Raw genomic sequence first — 18,991 nt, 5'->3', positions numbered from 1 at the left:
TTTTTTTCCATGTTTTGTTTAGTCAGAAACCCCTTAATTATGGCTACATTTTTAGGTTGTAATTGGCAGATTTAGGGACGAACATTAGATGGCTATAAGGTCAGAGTCAATAATTACGCCAAGATTTCTGACTTGATTTGTAGCTGTAAGTGACATTGCACCAAGTTGTGCGTGTTTATCTTTGACCTTTCTTTTTTTGGCCCAAAAATGATCAGTGAGTACAGTGTAGACAGATGTAAACTTGATGAACCCCAGCAGAAATAAATAACCTAATAATCCTGCGCAGTTGACAGCTTGGATTACTTAAGCAATATAAAATTTAGCTTTTAATCCTCCAAGGTTAGAAACTTTGAAACATTTTGAAGAAAAATGTGTTAGTGCATACATCTTTCAGAGGTCCAAAGCAACCAGTACTTTAGGCTGGGCTCTAGAATGGGGACATTTCGCCCCTAAAGCCTGACACCATGCAAGTAAACACATCAGAGAGGAATATGGCGCAGTTGGTGCTATTGGCCGTGGTGTAGAAAAGTGGGTTTTCATTTTGCAAAAAAATTCAATAAATGGTGAATAAGTAATTATGTGTCAATTTTGTCTCGTTTTAATTGATAACTACCAATCCTCAGATTAGAATGATTAATTTCGCTTGTACAACAGATCCACATTTTTTCTGCTAAACTGCTAAATTTTTCTACTCAAACACCAGAACAAAGTGAATTTTTTTGGTCGTGTATATTTCATGCTTTTGTTGGTTATTTTTTATCTTAATGTTCATTTGTTTTTGATGAGGAATGAGCACTTTACATTATCCTTTTTGAAGTTGCGTTTGATCAGCCATTTTCAAAAAGCAAAAATTGCCAAGAGGGCGTGCCAAATCTCCTGATTTGATTTCGATGGGTAGATTTTCATCCAACTCCAATCATCTCTCAGAAGTGGCAATAGCAACTAAATTCATTGTACTTATTGGTTTAGAGACGCAAACGCGTCATGTCCTTCAGCAGCATGCTTACGTCTGAAGGGGTTAAACTAGTAAATTTTCCCTCAATGGCACAATTAACCCCATAGCAGGAAGTTATGCCACAAAACATTTTTTTTCCTAAAGCTATATTTCACTGTTGATTTCAGATCAAATGACAGTGTTTCCAAAGATGCGCCACATTCTAAACTAGGAATTACTGTCATCCTCTTGCCTTAAAGACAATTTTAAGTAAAAACTGGACCAAGTCACCCCACTCCTCCCCAACTAGTCTTTTTGTTTCAAGCCTAATTTATTGGCCCAATGTCAGGAGTTCTGCTCAAGGTACACATGACTTTCTCGTGGCCGAAATTGCAGCTTATAGGACTTTATATTCACATGAAAAAGGAATCAGCAATTGTGAGCATTAAATTTGTTACACAGGAACATTTTCACAAAGGAAAGAGCGCTCGAAAGATTGATACAGTGATCCCTCACTACTTTGCCCTTCAAACTTCGCACCCTCAGTCCATCGCGGATTTTTCTTCAATTAAAAAGATAAAATAAAACTAGAAACTGCAATTTCGGGAGAAATTACACACCTTGGTCTTTCCTCTGTGGAGATACAAATCTTAGCCCCACTCAGGTCTATCAATAGAATGGACCATAATGCCAGTCATTGGCACTAAACAAAGTTAAAGCCATTAGAAAAGATTGGGAGAATTGGACGTCCATGTCCGTCAATGGCAGCACCCTCCATAATTGTTAATGGAATCGGGGAAGTTTGGGGGACACGTCCTATTGATATCTAGTCATTTTCTGTTGATTTGGGAAAAAAAAAAAATTCCCATTGAAAATGAATGGGAAAAATTTTGGACGTCCATGGACGTCAATGGTATCAACTTACATAAGCGTCAATGGAATCCAAGTACATTGGCATCAATAAAATGAACAAACATGAAGAAATGCCATTGGAAATGAATGGGAAGTTTGGACGTCCATGAACGTCAATGGCATCACCCTCCATAAGCGGCAATGCAATCGGGGACATTTGGGGGACACGTCCTAATGATATCTAGTCATTTTCTGTTGATTTGGGAAAAAAAAAAAAATCCCATTGAAAATGAATGGGAAAAATTTTGGACGTCCATGGACGTCAATGGTATCAACTTACATAAGCGTCAATGGAATCCAAGTACATTGGCATCAATAAAATGAACAAACATGAAGAAATGCCATTGGAAATGAATGGGAAGTTTGGACGTCCATGAACGTCAATGGCATCACCCTCCATAAGCGGCAATGCAATCGGGGACATTTGGGGGAAACGTCCTGTTGATATCTAGTCATTTTCTGTTGATTTGGGGAAAAAAAAAAAAATTCCCATTGAAAATGAATGGGAAAAATTTTGGACGTCCATGGACGTCAATGGTATCAACGTACATAAGCGTCAATGGAATCCAAGTACATTGGCATCAAAAGAATGAACAAACATGAAGAAATGCCATTGGAAATGAATGGGAAGTTTGGACGTCCCTGGACGTCAATGGCATCACCCTCCATAAGCAGCAATGCAATCGGGGACATTTGGGGGACAGGTCCTATTGATATCTAGTCATTTTCTGTTGATTTGGGGAAAAAAAAAAAAATTCCCATTGAAAATGAATGGGTAAAATTTTGGACGTCTATGGACGTCAATGGCAGCACCCCCCATAAGCGTCAATGGAATTGGGGACGTTTGGGATATACGTCCTATTGATATCTGGTCATTTTCTGTTGATTTGGAGAAATTTAGTTTTTTCCCCATTGAAAATGAATGGGAAAAATTTTGGACGTCCATGTAAGTCAATGGCGGCACCCTTCATAAGCGTCAATGGAATTGGGGAAGTTTGGGGGACACGTCCTATGGATATCTGGTTATTTTCTGTTGATTTGGGGTAATTTTGTTTTTTCCCCATTGAAAATGAATGGGAAAAATTTTGGACGTCCATGGCCGTCAATGGCATCGACATCCATATAGTCAATTGAATCCAAGTACATTGGCATCAGTAGATTCGACATGCATGGCCGTCAATGGCATCAATGCAATGTAAATTCCATTGGAAATCCCATTGGAAGTGAATGGGACTTTTCCTATTTGAAATGAATGGGATAGTTTTTGGCAAATTTCCGAGGAAGCGTAATTTTTTTCCAAATTCTGTATACAACTTTTATGCCCCTCACCGTCCCGGAATTTTTGATGCCCAAATTGTGTGATTTGGTCAAAAATTGTAGGACTAGATACATTTTGAAACTTTTTTTTTTTTCCGGAAAATTGCCGTTTACGGGCGAAGGGAAAAGTTTTCGGGTCCGTTTGAAAAATTCCCATCGTTGCGCGAAAATTCCGGTCGTGCCGATATTTGAACGGTGCCGATCGGTCAAACGGTTCGGGCTGTGCAGCGTGCGTTTTTTTTTCATTCAAAATGAATAGGAAAGTTTTTGGCAAATTTCCGGGGAGCCGTAAATTTTTGCCAAATTCTGTATACAACTTTTATGCCCCTCATCGTCCCGGAATTTTTGATACCCAAATTATGTGATTTGGTCAAAAATTGTAGGACTAGATACATTTTTTAACTTTTTTTTTTTTCCGGAAAATTGCCGTTTACGGGCGAACGGAAAATTTTTCGGGGGATTTTGAAAAAGTCCCTGCGTCGCGCAAAAAATCCGGTCGTGCCGATACTTCAACGGTGCCGATCGGTGGTATGGTTCGGGCTGCGCGGCGCGCCGAAAAAACGCGGAGAATAAGATGAAGATATAATAAATAATAATAATAAGGCGAATAAAGTTGCAGAATAACAATACCTTGTTCTTTCCATAGGAAAGACCAAGGTAATAAATACAGCTGAGCTGTCCCGAGCCGATCGCGCTGTCTCACGCTCGCTCCCTCCCTCTCCCTACTCTTTGTTCGTCAGAAAGTGAAGTGCAGTTGCTTATTAAGGCTGAGTTATGCTTCTGCGGCAGACCTACGCCTCCAAGGCAGACGCGATTTATGACTCTTCGCCGTAGCCTGACGTGCATCTCCACAATTTTCTGACTTTGTGTCACGTCAACGCGAGAAGACGTGACGCAAATGGACTGTGATTGGTCAGCAAAGACTGTTGTTTCCGGTTCAGCGCGATATCACTGCTATTTTCAAACCTTGTTGTGCTACACGCAAAAATAGACCAAACCAACGAGCGTATCATCAAAGACGTCCGCAAGTACAACAACCTCTACAATGTCTAGTCAAGACATTATAAAGATTGCCAAATGGCAGACAAAAATACTCAGTTGGCATTGTTGTGTAAAACTAGAGGAAGTCGACAAGAGTCCCTCAAAACCCAAATTACAGAGCAACGCGTTCACTTGCCGCAGAACTATCAAATGCTCATTGACGCTGTCATCGGTACGCCATTACCGCAACGCAGAAGCATAACTCAGGCTACAAAGCAAACGATGATTGACAGCCGGTTAAGCTTTGATCTTTCCCGAGACTCGACCTACAAAGCGCCTCTTGCTACAATCATGATTTAACTTGTTAGACAGTTGCTGTGACAACTCATTGTGTGTAAGTGAGCAGCTGGAACGAATTTCAGTGGACATTCAGTGAAGCATTTAATAAAGACAAGCATTTTTTTTTTTTTTACTTTTTTTGGGCATCTACTTTTTTTGTTGTTTAAAAATAATTCTGTGGAACAGTAAATGTGTTTAAAACTTATCATAATTATTACATTTAAAGTGATTAAAAACATTTATTTAAATATATATGGCGGAAAACCCTCAGGTGACTTGAAGTTCCACTCTGAGACCCCCAATTTGGCCAAATTTCAAAATTGTCCGATATGCACGTGTGATTCATCATTAGATACAGAAATCGCAGCCATCGAGGAGTGGTCAAAATGTTTCTTTTTCATATATTTACACTTTTAAACTTTTTTTTTCTCTTTGTTTGGATCGATTGATTATCATCTAACACAGTGTTTTTCAACCTTTTTTGACTCACTGCACGTTTTACATTGGAAAAAATCTCGCGGCACACCACAAACCAAAAATGTTCCAAAATTATTTTCTGTGCAGTATATTCATTCATTCATTCATTTTCCATGCCACTTTTCCTGACAAGGGTTGCATTATAAAATAATTTCTCAGTATGTATACTTACTCAGTGTGAAACTTGATCCTGTTTAGATGTATACAAAGTCGATATCCTTATTCTTCAACATCTTTCAGTCTTTGTTTTCATTTTTTATTTTTTAAAATAGCAGTTAGGCTTGAAAAAGCTCAGAATTATCAGACGGGGACTTGAGCAATGTCTTTAACCACATCAGGGCTGAGCATCTCGCAGACAATGGCTTTGTAGGCATGTAGTAATAATGTCTCTCTCACGGTGTCGGACTTTTTGGATTTAGCAACAGGGTAACTGGCTTTTAGGGCTTTCTCATTTTCCTTCGTAGGTTTTATATTGCAAAAAAAGTTGCCTTTTTCTCTGTGTTTTCACGTAGGCGAACAAAATAGTCCATCGACTTGTTTTGAAGGGACAGTGTTCGGCCATTCCTTACTACGCGGCGAAACGTCCTACACAACGCTCAGCGCGCTTGCGCATGCATCCACACACATGCGCACATGGGTTAGAAGCGGCGAGTACTCACTATTTTTGTTTGTATTTAGTTATTTAGAACCTTTTCACTGCCTCAAAGATACTTTATGCAGGTATTACCCTCTCATACTTTTAACCATTGTGTTTTTTGTGTTAGCTTTGAAGCAGTTGACCACATTAGTCAGGTAGCATATTTAAACCGTCCTTATTTGATATGACTACATTTAAGTGTTTTCTGCAGGCATTTTTTTAGTATGTTATTCCTGTATGCATCTAAACAAAACAAGTTTAGAGCGCACGGTAGTACTTTGGATGTCAAATTCGACTAATGTAGACGTTTCGCCGATGTAGCAGATTTTGGCAGAACAATGGGTGTTTCGTTTGGAGAGGACGTTTAAACTTGCTTGGCACCATGGCGCTGTGCTTCTCGTGTCGCGTTCAAGAACTGCTTGGATTTTTAGACATTAGCCACCTTGCTGTTGTCAACAATGTGTTGTAATATAACACAGGGGGAAGATTGACGGTCATCACATATGGATAAAATAGAAAGGACATTTTCGAGTATATCGACACATGACGAGTCTAACCAAATAATGTGCAATAGACCTGTTGGGATCCACATTGTCGCGGACAGCACGGTTGTTGATGGCTAGAAATCCGAGCAGTTTTTGAACGCGACACAAGCAAACTTCGCTGCACATGACCGAGAACTTTCTACCTACTACTTTTCTACCAACTCCGCCCGACGTCGTAAAAAAAAATATTTTAATAGCCCCGAATGGGGAAGTAGAAAGGAGAGGAGTCAGTGATGACTTTCCCACTTTATTGAGGCAACAATGGAAAATAATAAACAAAATAACAGCGGCATCCGCAACATGCGACCGCTAACTTGCTCTCACGCCGTTCTCCCTCCCTACTTGCTTGCTTCCTGCTACGTCACCACTCTGCAGTCTGATGGCCCCTTCATGGGCCCGCACAGTTACGGACATTACAATATATACAGTATATATATATATATATATATATATATATATATATATATGCGACATTAGATAATTTCTCGCGGCACACCAGACGATCTCTCACGGCACACCGGTTGAAAAACACTGCATTAGATAATTTCTCGCAGCACACCTGACGATCTCTTATGGCACACTAGTGTGCCGCGGCACACTGTTTGAAAAACACTGATCTAACAAATCAGGGAAAATGCGACAGTAACAAAGAAAAAATACGATTAAGCGATAGTTATAAGGTATATATCCGTGACTTATAGTCAGACACCATTGTTTTTTATTGTGACGTAATCTGTTTAAAAGTTTAAAATATGCGAGTAAATAAATTTTTTAAGTCGTTTTTTTTAAATGAAATATTTGACATAAATTAATGATTCTAAGCTAAAAATGACATTTTAAATACGGTAATAAATACAATTACTTACCTTCTTTTTAAGGCTGTGTTGAAACAAAAGCGGTTGCCCGACATCTGTAAACGGGTTTCCAGGCTAAAACGGACAAATTAAAAATGGTTCAGGGCTGCTATGGCAGCATATAGACATACAATATTATAAACAGTTATTTTGGCTTAAAATACAGCAGTTTATTGTTAAGACTAGTGCAAGAGCAGAAACTGCTTTTTCAGCCTTTCTGTGTTTTCCTGTAATATATATATATATATATATATATATGTATACATATGTATGAGGGCTGTCAAAATTATCATGTTAACGGGCAGTAATTATTTTTTTAAATTAATCGCGTTAAAATATTTGACACATTTAACGCATATGCCCGACTCAAACAGATTAAAATGACAGCACAGTGTAATGTCCACTTGTTACTTGTGTTTTTCGGTGCTGATTTTATGGGTTTCAGCACCACATGAGCATTGTGTAATTATTGACATCAACAATGGCGAGCTACTAGTTTATTTTTTGATTGAAAATTTTACAAATTTTATTAAAACGAAAACATTAAGAGGGGTTTTAATACAAAATTTCTATAACTTACACCAACATTTATCTTTTAAGAACTACAAGTCTTTCTATCCATGGATTACTTTAACAGAATGTTAAAAATGTTAATGCCATCTTGTTGATTTATTGCTATAATAAACAAATACAGTACTTATGTACCGTATGTTGAATGTATATATCCGTCTTGTCTTATCTTTCCATTCCAAGAATAATTTACAGAAAAATATGGCATATTTTATAGATGGTTTGAATTGTGATTAATTACGATTAATTAATTTTTAAGCTGTAATTAACTCGATTAAACGTTTTAATATACATAAACATTTTTTGGATTACACTTTGGGGGAAAAAAGGTTTAAAAAAAAAAAAAAAAAAAAAAACATGTTTTATATGTATGTCTTTCCAATGATAGATCTGAATAAATACATTGAACAAAAAAAAATGTTAGGGGGGTGGCACTATATACATCGCGGTTTTTCACGTATCGTGGCGGGTTTTACTCCCCATTAACCGCGAAAAACGAGGGCTCACGGTATTGTGGATGATGTGAACATTAAGAGTGGGCTCTAATACCGGATAGCCACACCAGCCTCGGACATTAAAATGGAAAATGCTGACATCATAGCAGAGAACAATGTGTCCAAGACTTCAAATAAGATGCACAGTTTTTCCTGAAATCCTCCCATAAGATGTGACCAATAAATGATAGAGCTCGGCTGAAGGATATTGTTTGAAATGGCTGGTGGAAAGAAAGGTTGTGATATTAGCCTCGGTGGTCAATGAAGTCAGCGAGGGGCTCGTCGTGCCCCTCCCTCCACGCCTGGTGTGATGTCTGACGCCGGTAGTCTAGCAGTGGAGGCTGATGAGTATTAATTCAGGAACGCCTCTCAAAGCCTGAGCCCTACTCTGCCCGGTCCCTGTTCACCGGAAAGAAGGCAGCACCGCTGCTGCGAACAGCCTGCGCATCGGCTCTCCCCCGCTTGCTTTAATCTGCAGCCCGGAGAGTCGTTCGCTCGCTTGCTCGCTCGAAGAGGGGAAGAGGCATAACACCGTCAGGTGTTGACCAGCAGGGAGAAGTCGCTGTGCAGACTGATGACGATGATGATGGTGAGGATGATGCATCCCTTCCTGTGCCATTATGAATTACAAGACGCAGTGTGAAGAGGCGTATCGGCGTCTTTTTTCCACGTTCTGCCGAAGCGTAAAGGTGGATTACATGCTTGCCTGGGGTCTTCGCAGCTGAATACCACCCGACTGAGAACGCTTCTGACGGCCCGCAGTGCTGCGCCATGGCCTTGGATGTCCAGACTTGCGCGGTGTTTACGGTGATCGCGTTGCTGGTGCTTGTGAACGTGCTGTTGATGTTCATCCTCGGTACTCGTTAATGGATCTGCGATCGGGGCCCGGTTTGCAGCGCACCTCGCTGTCACACAGGAGAGGAGAGACAGGCGGTGCTCGCTGGTTAAGAGCGGGGACACCCGGCGCTCCATCACGGCTACGCGTTGAAATGAATGACGTTGGTACAACATCATGTATTTGTGTAACCCGACTCCTCGTTGTGTATTGTGTCCTCTCACCGTTCGTTTGTGATAGATGATGTTGTTTGCTGGTGGACACACTAAATCTGTCATGCTCTAACCTTTTTTTCCTCTGTGGTCACTAGTATTGCATATAGACATGTCCCCTTCGTTGATTTCCTCTCTTCTCTCTCCTCCATGTTGTATTCCATGGTTTATGAGCATGAGAGTGATTTAACTATGTCATTATGTTATTATTAGACTGAAACGAGTGATCATTTTTAACCTCATAATGCTACTGCATGATCTTTTGTAATTGTTAGCTTATTCATAACATGGCAGTGGATAGATGCTTTCCCTACTGAAGGCAACGTTATATTCGTAGCAAATGGGGTGTCAAGTGTGGTGTGTGCTGCATACGCTGCAAGATCATGGTCTCTGAACAGTAATCTGTTGTGGACAAGGCTAGGCCTAATAAAGGAGGGCCTCCACCTTAGGTTTCCCCTATTTTAGATGGAGTTAAATGTGACTCCCCTTTCTATTCCTAGAATATTCACACTTTTCCAATGCACATGTTTATGGGGCTCACAGCTCTCTGACCAGTGCAAAATGTATTGAAATAGGTGCACTTATTTTTATCCGCCAAGTGGAAAGGCTTGTTTCAGAGGAATTGCCCATTTCATTTCTTCCACATGAGCCAATAAAGGATGGGAGGCAGGTGTCATAAATGTTTAATGAATGTCATAAATAGATATGCTAAAAGCCCATCTCACAGTTGTCCATGACATTCCTATTATTAGTTATAGTAGGACGGCTAGCTTGCTTTGTCTTCATATATATTGATATATAGATAGATGCAAGCGCTTTCTTTCGCTGTGGGCTAAGTAATATGTGTTTGTTTAGTGAAGGTTGAAAGATTTCACTGCATGTGTGGACAAATACTTGGCAGCCACGTTTTACCTGGGAAGGTAACGCTCACTTGTCATGGCTTGTAGGTAAATAGTATATTCACTGTAGAGCAATGCTTGAGTTTACCTCTATATAATAGTCACAGGACAGTAAGCATTATATTAGTGCGTTGTATTCTGTAGTGAGTCTGGCACTGGTTGAAGAATGCACAGCACATGTTGACATATTAGCAAGTCCTGCAGTGTTATGGTTTTGTGGCTGTAATATAACCTGTTTCGACCACATTTTTTCTCTTTTATTGAATTGGAAGCCATGCACGTCTTCCACAATTTGTCTTCCTTCCAAGGCTGATGCCTTCTTTTAGAGTTCTGTTAAATGTTGTGCAAACACGAGTGTCAATGCGTGAATGGTGCGTGAAAGTGAGAAAACCATGTGTGTGAAGGATGTGCTGCTATTTCTCACTGGTTTGAGAAAGAGCTATTTCTGATTGGCTCCCAGACTCGGGGTATATGTGTATTACATAACAACATTGGCAGACGCAGGGAGGAAGGACCGCGAGACTCACTCTGTGCGTCAGAAAGAGAAACCTCTTTCTGGAATATAGCTCCATGTTAATCAACAGCTCAGTCACCGCTCTCGTGAACAACCATTATTTTGAGCTAATTTGCCAGGGATCATCTATCATGATCATATGAGCCGGACTTCTCCATGCATACGCTCTCCTTACAGATAAATGCTACAAACATGGTAAGGCTTTTTTGAAACATATGCATCTGCTTCGGAACGCTGCCGGTGCATTGGTGCAGCTATGCTAGAACTACAAATAGTGGGAGAATGCAGTGGGGCTGCTAGTGCAAGGAATGCTGATGCGTTGTGGTGCAAAGATAGAATTACTCAAACCATTGTTCATGGTTTGTATTTCTTGTAGGTATATTTTTTATATTAAATCTGGCATATATATGCTATGTCCACACTAGTTAGTCATTCCTCTGCCTTTATATGCTTTGACCTAAATACAGATCTTGCAGTTTGAGGAGGATCCTCTGATCTTTAACGGTGCAATGTGACATACTGTATAGGTCATTACAGCTGTCAGACACACGGTCATCAGTGTTTGTATGTCTGTACTTTCTGATGTTATGTGATGTTATATTGTTGTGCTTAGCCAAGAGGGGGAAGTTTTTAGGATTATGTAAAAGCTTTTAATCTATTCAGACAGGTAGGAAAAAGAATGTACTCGACAGTACTGATGTCATTAAGGAGATGGGATGAGGAAAATGAGAGAATTGAATATTGGAACAGCAGTATAGTGAATGGATTGCTATCTCCCCCTTTTTCATGCTTGTTGCCTGTATTACAGTTGAGTAATAGGAACTGCACTGTAGCGAATTGGGCAGAAGATGGTGTAGTGCAGTGATGAGGACCTGATAAGTAATGGGGAGGGGGGGCATCAAGGCTGACCTTTGTTCTGTATGTGCTGGCCCAGTCAGGTAGAAATCTCCTCTATCAGTTCGCCGATGAATTTCTGCATTTCAGTCATTCCAGTTGGAAAGATATAAATCTAATTTCTCTTCCTGAATGAACAAAGATTTTTAATCTTTTTGAGCAGCCTCCAACCGTGCTGTTTCCATGGCAGCGTGACACATGTTTTTGCAGTAATCCTCCTCTCTTCCTGAAGTGAAGAGCTTTGAGATATAGGCTGGAACTATTGTTGCAGCAGCTCACAGCCCTGTGTGATTGCCGGTGTAATCAACCTACTCAGTGACATCTTTCATCAAAAGCATGCATGCTCAAATCAGTGCTTTTGCATGACATGCAAGGTAGAATTCATGTACATTTTTAAGTTATCATTCTTTAGTGTAACGATTATTTGATAACTAAACTCATCGGACCCTTCGGATCCAACATGATGCAGTATGTGTCCTGGAAAAGGAATGTAATATTTTCAATGCATACTCTAAAGTGTGTGTTCTAGCATTAAACACGTGTCATCATACGTTCCCTTTTACTGTTAATGCTAACTTTACCTAAACAAATAAACTATTTATGATCTTGAGCAAACACAAAACAGAGGATTACTCCTTGCAAACATTCTTCTTTATGCTTTTTAGCACAGTGCCATATGTCTATTTCCTATTTTATCCCGTCTTCCATCGAGGGTTCCTGCGTCGTCTGAAGAAGTCTTAAACGAATTCATGAATTGGAAATAATACCGTAAAAAGTCTTGAAAAAGTCTTGAATTTTCATATCTGGGCCTTAAAATTTATGATGTATGTAACTTCTCCATGTCTCATTTCTCCTCAGAAGTGTCATTTGTCATTTTAATTAAATAACGTAGTCTAAATAAATAAACGGGACAGAACAGAAAATCAATGAGAACGCAACGCTGATCCTAGTCAAAATTAGTGACGAGATTTGTCGTTCACTTGAGTAAACGAATCCATTCCGGTTCGTTCAGTAAAAAGATTCGTTCAAACAAATCGTTCAACGAATCGTTCGCCCCCCTCATCTCCCTCCCCGCCCAAACGAATCGTTCGGTTACTGAACGGGAAGTGACGTTGCCGAACGAATCACCAAAGACCGCTTCGCAGTATAACTGAACGGGAAGTGACATTGCTTGGTCCCTCCCTCTCTTCCACATTGACCACTCGTCGTAGTTTCAGAAATGAGTGACAGGCGGTATCATTCTGCTTTCACAGACAGCCTCGTCTCCCTCCTGCTGCTGCAAAAGCGAGGGAGAACTTCCGCGTCGTCTGTCCTAGTTCTATGGGCTCAAAGTCATGGCTCGTGCTTGCATTTCGATTTAGGACACGGTTAAACATTTTCCTTTTGTGAGGGGAGTAGGGGGCGGGGGCGCACGGACTTTCTTTAGCAGGTTCTTGATCACACATACAATCACATATACAGCATGTTTGCTGTCACGAAAACAAAAATACATCGAAAGTTTAATTTCTGAATATGGAACGACCAACACATCATATTTACATCTCGCTCTGTTGTATTTTTGTTTTTTAGTATTAAGATGATCGTGTTGAATTTTTGCACTGGTATTAATAAATAAAATAATCCGGTCAGCTCCCCTGTCGTCCCCGCATCTCAGATCGTCAAATGCTGACGAGAAATAATTGTTTGCTCTTTACGATGTCGCCTTTCTACTCTCATTAGTCTGTTAAGAAAAATGTAGACATATTGCGACATCTCCCGTGTCCGCGTGCTTTGTTTTTGGGCGCTTGAGTAGCACATGATGGACGGATTGACATAATTTGTCAAACCAACCAACACCTGACACGAAAAAAAAAAAACACTCGGAAAAAAATTACATGTATATACAGTTTCATTGCAAATCAGTATTATGGTGATCATATTGTTTTGGTGCACTGGTATTAATAAATAAAATAATCCGGTCAGCTCCCCTGTCATCCCCGCATCTCAGATCGTCAAATGCTGACGAGAAATAATTGTTAGCTCTTTACGATGTCGCCTTTCTACTCTCATTAGTCTGTTAAGAAAAATGTAGACATATTGCGACATCTCCCGTGTCTGCGTGCGTTGTTTTGGGCGCTTGAGTAGCACATGATGGACGGATTGACATAATTTGTCAAACCAACCAACACCCGACACGCTGACACGAAAAAAAAAATAAAACACTCGGGAAAAAAATTGACATGTATATACAGTTTCATTGCAAATCAGTATTATGGTGATCATACTAAATATTTTTTTCTGTGCACATATGAGGTAAATATCGCTGCCATGAAGCCTCCATATAGTGACAGTTCTCTGCCCGCTTCACTGCCGTCACGCGACCGCAGCTCAGCTTTTGCTTGCCTCGTAGCTACCCGTGTTTTAAATTACTATAAATTTGATAGTATGTCGTCATAGGCAGTCACGAGTTTGTTGAGAAAAGTACTACTCTAAACAATGCTCGCTAGATTTGTGTGGTGTTTTTGTCTGTTTGAGCAGCATTTGATAGGTTCCACGTTAACAAATATGTGACAAAGTCATTTCCTTTCATTTTCTGATTCGTTCACCGCATAGTCATTACTGGAAAATCAAGTTAGCAGCAAGCTAGGTCAGGAACCGGAGGACCGAGTCACTGAACGGGAAGTGACAAAACTCAGTCTTGCCCCCTGCCTGCACGCTGGCTGCTTATTGGCCACACGTGGACGTGAGTGACAAACGCCCTGATTCTGTTTCCGCTCCCTCCCCTGCCCGCGATGAGGCTGGCGTCTGGTTGGTCGTGTGCGATGTCAGAAGACGCTGCCGCTTGCTCAACGCCCTCCCACGCAGCGAACAAGCACCACCTACATAGAACGAATCAGTGCAGATGATGATTAGTTCGGTCTCGTTCACCAAAACAATTCGTTCAAAAAGAACGAATCGTTCGCGACGGATACAACACTAGTCAAAATCCCGTCCCGCGGCATTGCCACGTGAATCCCATGTCAAGACAGGAGTCCCGACAAAAAGTTAAGCTCTACACTACACAGATTTTCTTTTTACACCTAGCCAAACATTTCATATTAGAGAGATGGGGAAATTTAAATTTAACGAAGCGTGGTTGAGGAAACAATCCTTCGCCCTTGGCTCAAACCAGTGGATAGCAGTGTGTTCAAGGCTTTTTGCTTCGTATGCAAAAAAAAGATTCAGCTGGGTACAATGGGCATGAATGTGATCGAGTCCTATGCTAAATCGTCCAAGCACATAACATCCCTGAAAGGAAAGAAACAAACTCCCTCCATTACTGGCGTTTTTCCGTCTGCCTGTATAAGACAGCCAGCTGCTCACGAGCCTGAAGAGACAGAAACTAAAGCCAGCCAGCAAGTTGCTAATGTAAGCAAAGTGGCAACAGCTAAAACTAGCCAGCTAGCTGCTAGTGCTGCATCCCCCCCTGCATCCCTGCCCAGCAACGAATGCCTGTGGATTTGCGAGAGTGGATCTACACACATTGTTTGGGTCCACGGCAAACATGAAAACAGAGTTGTTATGTTTGCCCAAGAGTTTAAGATGACGCTCGCCACGCTAAATGCTAATGCTAATGAGAATGCCCCTACTTGGCCTGTGGTCTGTGTCTGCACTGTGGTGGTGTCGCGTGAGTAGCCGATTCAATACTATGCATTGTTACATCCTGCACGCATTTCCACTTTCGAGAAATAAATTAACACAAATTCACAGATTTGTTTTTTTTCTTTGTCGATATGGCTGTAAAATAGATTTATAATATATTAGAGATGCACGATAATATCGGTCACCGATAATTATCGGCCGATAATGGCAATTATGACGTCACACAGATAATCCAGATAAAACGAAATTCAACCGATAATGGAATCCGATAAATATATACTTGATTTAGCCTCCAAATGTGCGCAATCAACAGTTTTGTCCAATTCTGCTAGTTTTAAGGAGGTGTTTTTGCAGTGTAGTAATGTGATATATGTTAGGAATGGCTTACTTTTAAAGGCATTTTTGTGCAACTTGGGTGTTTACTCTCTAAGTAATTGTTGCCAAAAGTGTACCATTACACAATGTCATTGTTTAGATGTTGGAATTTACAACTTGTTCACATTTGATGTGGAAAAAAAATAGCACTAAATTACATTTTTGCACAGTAACATTTGATCTTTGTGTACTTTAAAAGTTTAAATACATATTTGAATAGAATTATCGGCGTGACGTTATCGGTTATCGGGTGGAAGGGGCAGGAAATTAGCGGTTATCGATATCGGTTGAAAAATGTATTATCGTGCATCACTATAATATATATAATATTTATAATAAAAGTTTTTTAAAATGCTCTTGATTAGGTCTTTAAAAGTCTTAAATTTAACTTGAGGAAACCTGTAGGAACCCTGTCCATCAGTTCTAGTTCAGATATCGCTTGTTTCCAAACCACGACTGGCCCATATGTTGCTTTTAAGAAATGTGGATTATTCTGTTGAAGGAAAATGACAAAATATATTGTAAATGTAATAATGAATACAATAAAAGCAATGTTAGAATTTGTTTTCAAGAAAAACAAATTATTCCAAAGTAAATTTTTAAAAGTTTAAATGTCACATATTTACAATAGTTTTTACTTTTAAACTCTTTCCCCACAGCCAAAGCAGCTCTTTAATGGCTTGGATGGAACTTATGTGCTGCCCCAAATTGATTACATGGTTATATTATGACTGGAACATTTTGATGAAGAGACCTGGAATGGAAGAGAAATAAATCACCAGACAATAATACGTAGCTTTTCCAAACATTCAAAGATACACACCTTTAATGTGGACATGATGCTTGTAAAGATGGCAGTGTGGTATGAAGAGCATTGCTGTGCAGTAAATGGATGATTTCAGATCTCAGTCCCACTTAGAACAAATGTTGCTGTCTCGTCCTTTTAACGAAACAACTTTTGGCTGCCTGCATCCCTGAAAGAATGACAATCAGCTCACAGGCCATGATCCCTCTATTGACCTATGCATGTGTGAATAATGTGTTGTTTCTTCTGTCATAGCCCTTTTTGTGTTAGTGAACTTTGTTGTATTGTGCTGTGGTTTATGTTAGCAACCGTGTAATGTTACCTGTTGGCTTTGATGGTTTGTTTTTGCATCCATTAGTAGTCTGAGAGGTGTCAACAAACAGAAGTATTGCAGTTGCTTTCACATTTACATTGTATTCATTATAATCTTTCAATTCAATAACATAATTTGAAAAGTAGTTGTAATTTAGAAGATATAGAGACCAAAGTTACAGAAAAGAAAACTCCACTAAGCACATAAACTGGCAACAGATTGTGATATAATATACAGAGTGTAGTTCTCTGTTCAGAAGAAACAGAGTTTATTTTCTTTTCACAATGTTGTTTTAGGCTTGAACTGTGTTGACACCACTATTTTAATGATCTTAAAACTGAGATGTACTCTCTTTTCTTGCCTATTTTCTAGTTGATAAGTGGAGGGTCAATCGTCAACGCTGAGGCAGTATGGGACCATGTGACCATGGCGGACCGGGAATTGGCGTTTAAAGCCGGTGACGTCATAAAGGTGCTGGATGCCTCCAACAAGGACTGGTGGTGGGGCCAGATTGATGAGGAGGAGGGATGGTTCCCTGCCAGCTTTGTGCGGGTGAGTCTGATGCAGCCGCAGCTGGCCAACAACTACAGTCACAACATACACCCACCCACACAACCACACACACAGAAATGAAGGGACATGAACATATGCAAGGAAACATTGATGTCTTGGCGCTACACACATATATACAAAGGGAATAATTCTGAATAATAGATAATGCTCTACTATAAGTAAATGCTGACTTTGTCCCTTTTCTTTCTCACATAAATGCACTCAACACATAATGATTTTACATTGTTATTATATAACTACCCCCATATGAACAGAACTAACTCAACTCTGTTTGAACTAATGTTCAAATTGAAGCTACTGTGTGTTATTACCTTGAGGGCTCACTAAAGGAAGATTTAGCATCTTTGTAGGTGGAGGCTCTAAGCATAATCCAACCCCCTCTCTCTCAGACACCCCTCATTGCCATTCCCGCCTGTCCACCTTTCCATTGTCACTCCCAAGAGGGCAGGACTGTCTACCAAAAAGTATCTTTCTGTTGTGTCATTCTTTCTCTCTAAGGTGGAACCCCACCCTCCTCAGCCCCAAACAAAACAGGTTTTCTATATCAACCCCATAGCAACTCCACGGTTCCAAAACACTACGTCAAAGGTGCGTTTTTTTCCAGCCTCATCCACCCATCCAGCCTGCCCCACCCTCCACGCAACGCACCTCATTACTAGACATTAACCTCATCCAGTCACCCTCGACAGGTGTCATAGTTGGGTAGTAATGATGAGTCAAAAGTAAAGATCTTAATTTTGTTCCTCAATACTTTTACCTAAAATGTTTTAAAGATCAGGCAGTTTAAGTGACAACTTCTATTCATCTTTTAAAACATCAATTAATATTCATGCTTGTTTCTATTTTAAAAAAATATAAAATATTATATATTATTATATATTATTCATTATATGAAATATTTTTTCTGTTGTTCTTTTACTGTTGACTCTGACAATTTTTGAATTTTAAGGCTGCGCTACTGGTTCTCGTCACTGCAGTCAGTGCTCTACCACCAGTCACTCTGCTTGTGTGTGGTGCTGCTTTTCTCATCTTGTGTTTGGCATTTTACCTGTCGGTTCTTCAATGTTATATTGGTAAAATAATGTGTGCTGTCAGGTGTTGATTGCTGGTCATTTAAAATTGCGCTAGCATAGCACTATCCTTTTTAGCGAATGTTCAGTGTGTGAAGCTGCAAATATGAATGTTCAGGAGCAGATGTGCATACAGTATGAGGATGTTTTTATGTTCTACAGTGGGTATAGAATGGAAACCACCACCCTTAAAAAATGCCACCAAGATATACCCATTTACAATTTTTCTACCTAAGGCCATAACAAGTGTTTTTGTATCGTTGCACACGTTTACGCGTAATGAAAATTCAAAGTTGCACCACGATTAAAATGACGATGGTGATGCTTCCTTAGATGTATAGTCCAATGAATGACTGCGCAGCAAAATATTTTCTTCCTTGGGTGCTTCGCACGGAGCTGTTTATTGTGACACTTTGTTGACAGCCTTGAGGATAATATCTACAGGGAGCTGCTGTTGCTTCTTCTTCATGGTGATGGATGGTTGTTTTATTACACCTCTATCATATTGTCAACAGCATTCCAGAATTTAATGGACGCCCTTACAGTACTCTCATTCACACCTTAATGGTAGAATACTCTTAACACAATTTGCCCGTATTTGTGCTTACCTTGAATGTTTACCTTCTCGTCAATTGTCATTACTTTTGTAATGAAACTTCCACTGTTTGCTGGAAGCCTGAAAAGTAGCATGGCCTTTGGGCTACAGTTGCTTAAGATAGACTAATAAATACATGTTCTATAATAGTTGTCTGATAATTTTGGCCGATAAAAGCATTTAAAATGCCTTAATTGATTTTGCACCTTTATATACTCGTCCTTT

General features: G+C 39.9%; 1 protein-coding gene across 8 annotated transcripts in view; it reads left to right on the top strand.

Annotated features, from left to right (window-relative positions):
* LOC130923966 (rho guanine nucleotide exchange factor 9) overlaps positions 1-18,991 on the top strand; it is a 72,193-nt gene that overhangs the window by 20,406 nt on the left and 32,796 nt on the right. The window contains exons 1-3 of one of the 8 annotated variants that reach the window (XM_057850167.1): positions 8,377-8,649; positions 16,901-17,080; positions 17,600-17,689. In XM_057850167.1, the coding sequence (XP_057706150.1) occupies positions 8,635-8,649; positions 16,901-17,080; positions 17,600-17,689 (285 nt within the window). In that variant the 5' untranslated portion in view covers positions 8,377-8,634. Of the gene's footprint in view, positions 1-8,376; positions 9,063-10,298; positions 10,716-14,626; positions 14,802-16,900; positions 17,081-17,599; positions 17,690-18,991 lie in introns of those variants that run through there. The other 7 variants (XM_057850165.1, XM_057850168.1, XM_057850166.1 and 4 more) reach the window with 7 other exon arrangements.

This window comes from Corythoichthys intestinalis, chromosome 11 (genome assembly GCF_030265065.1).
Source record: "Corythoichthys intestinalis isolate RoL2023-P3 chromosome 11, ASM3026506v1, whole genome shotgun sequence".
NCBI lineage: Eukaryota > Metazoa > Chordata > Actinopteri > Syngnathiformes > Syngnathidae > Corythoichthys > Corythoichthys intestinalis.
This window is presented reverse-complemented; position numbering and strand designations above follow the sequence as displayed.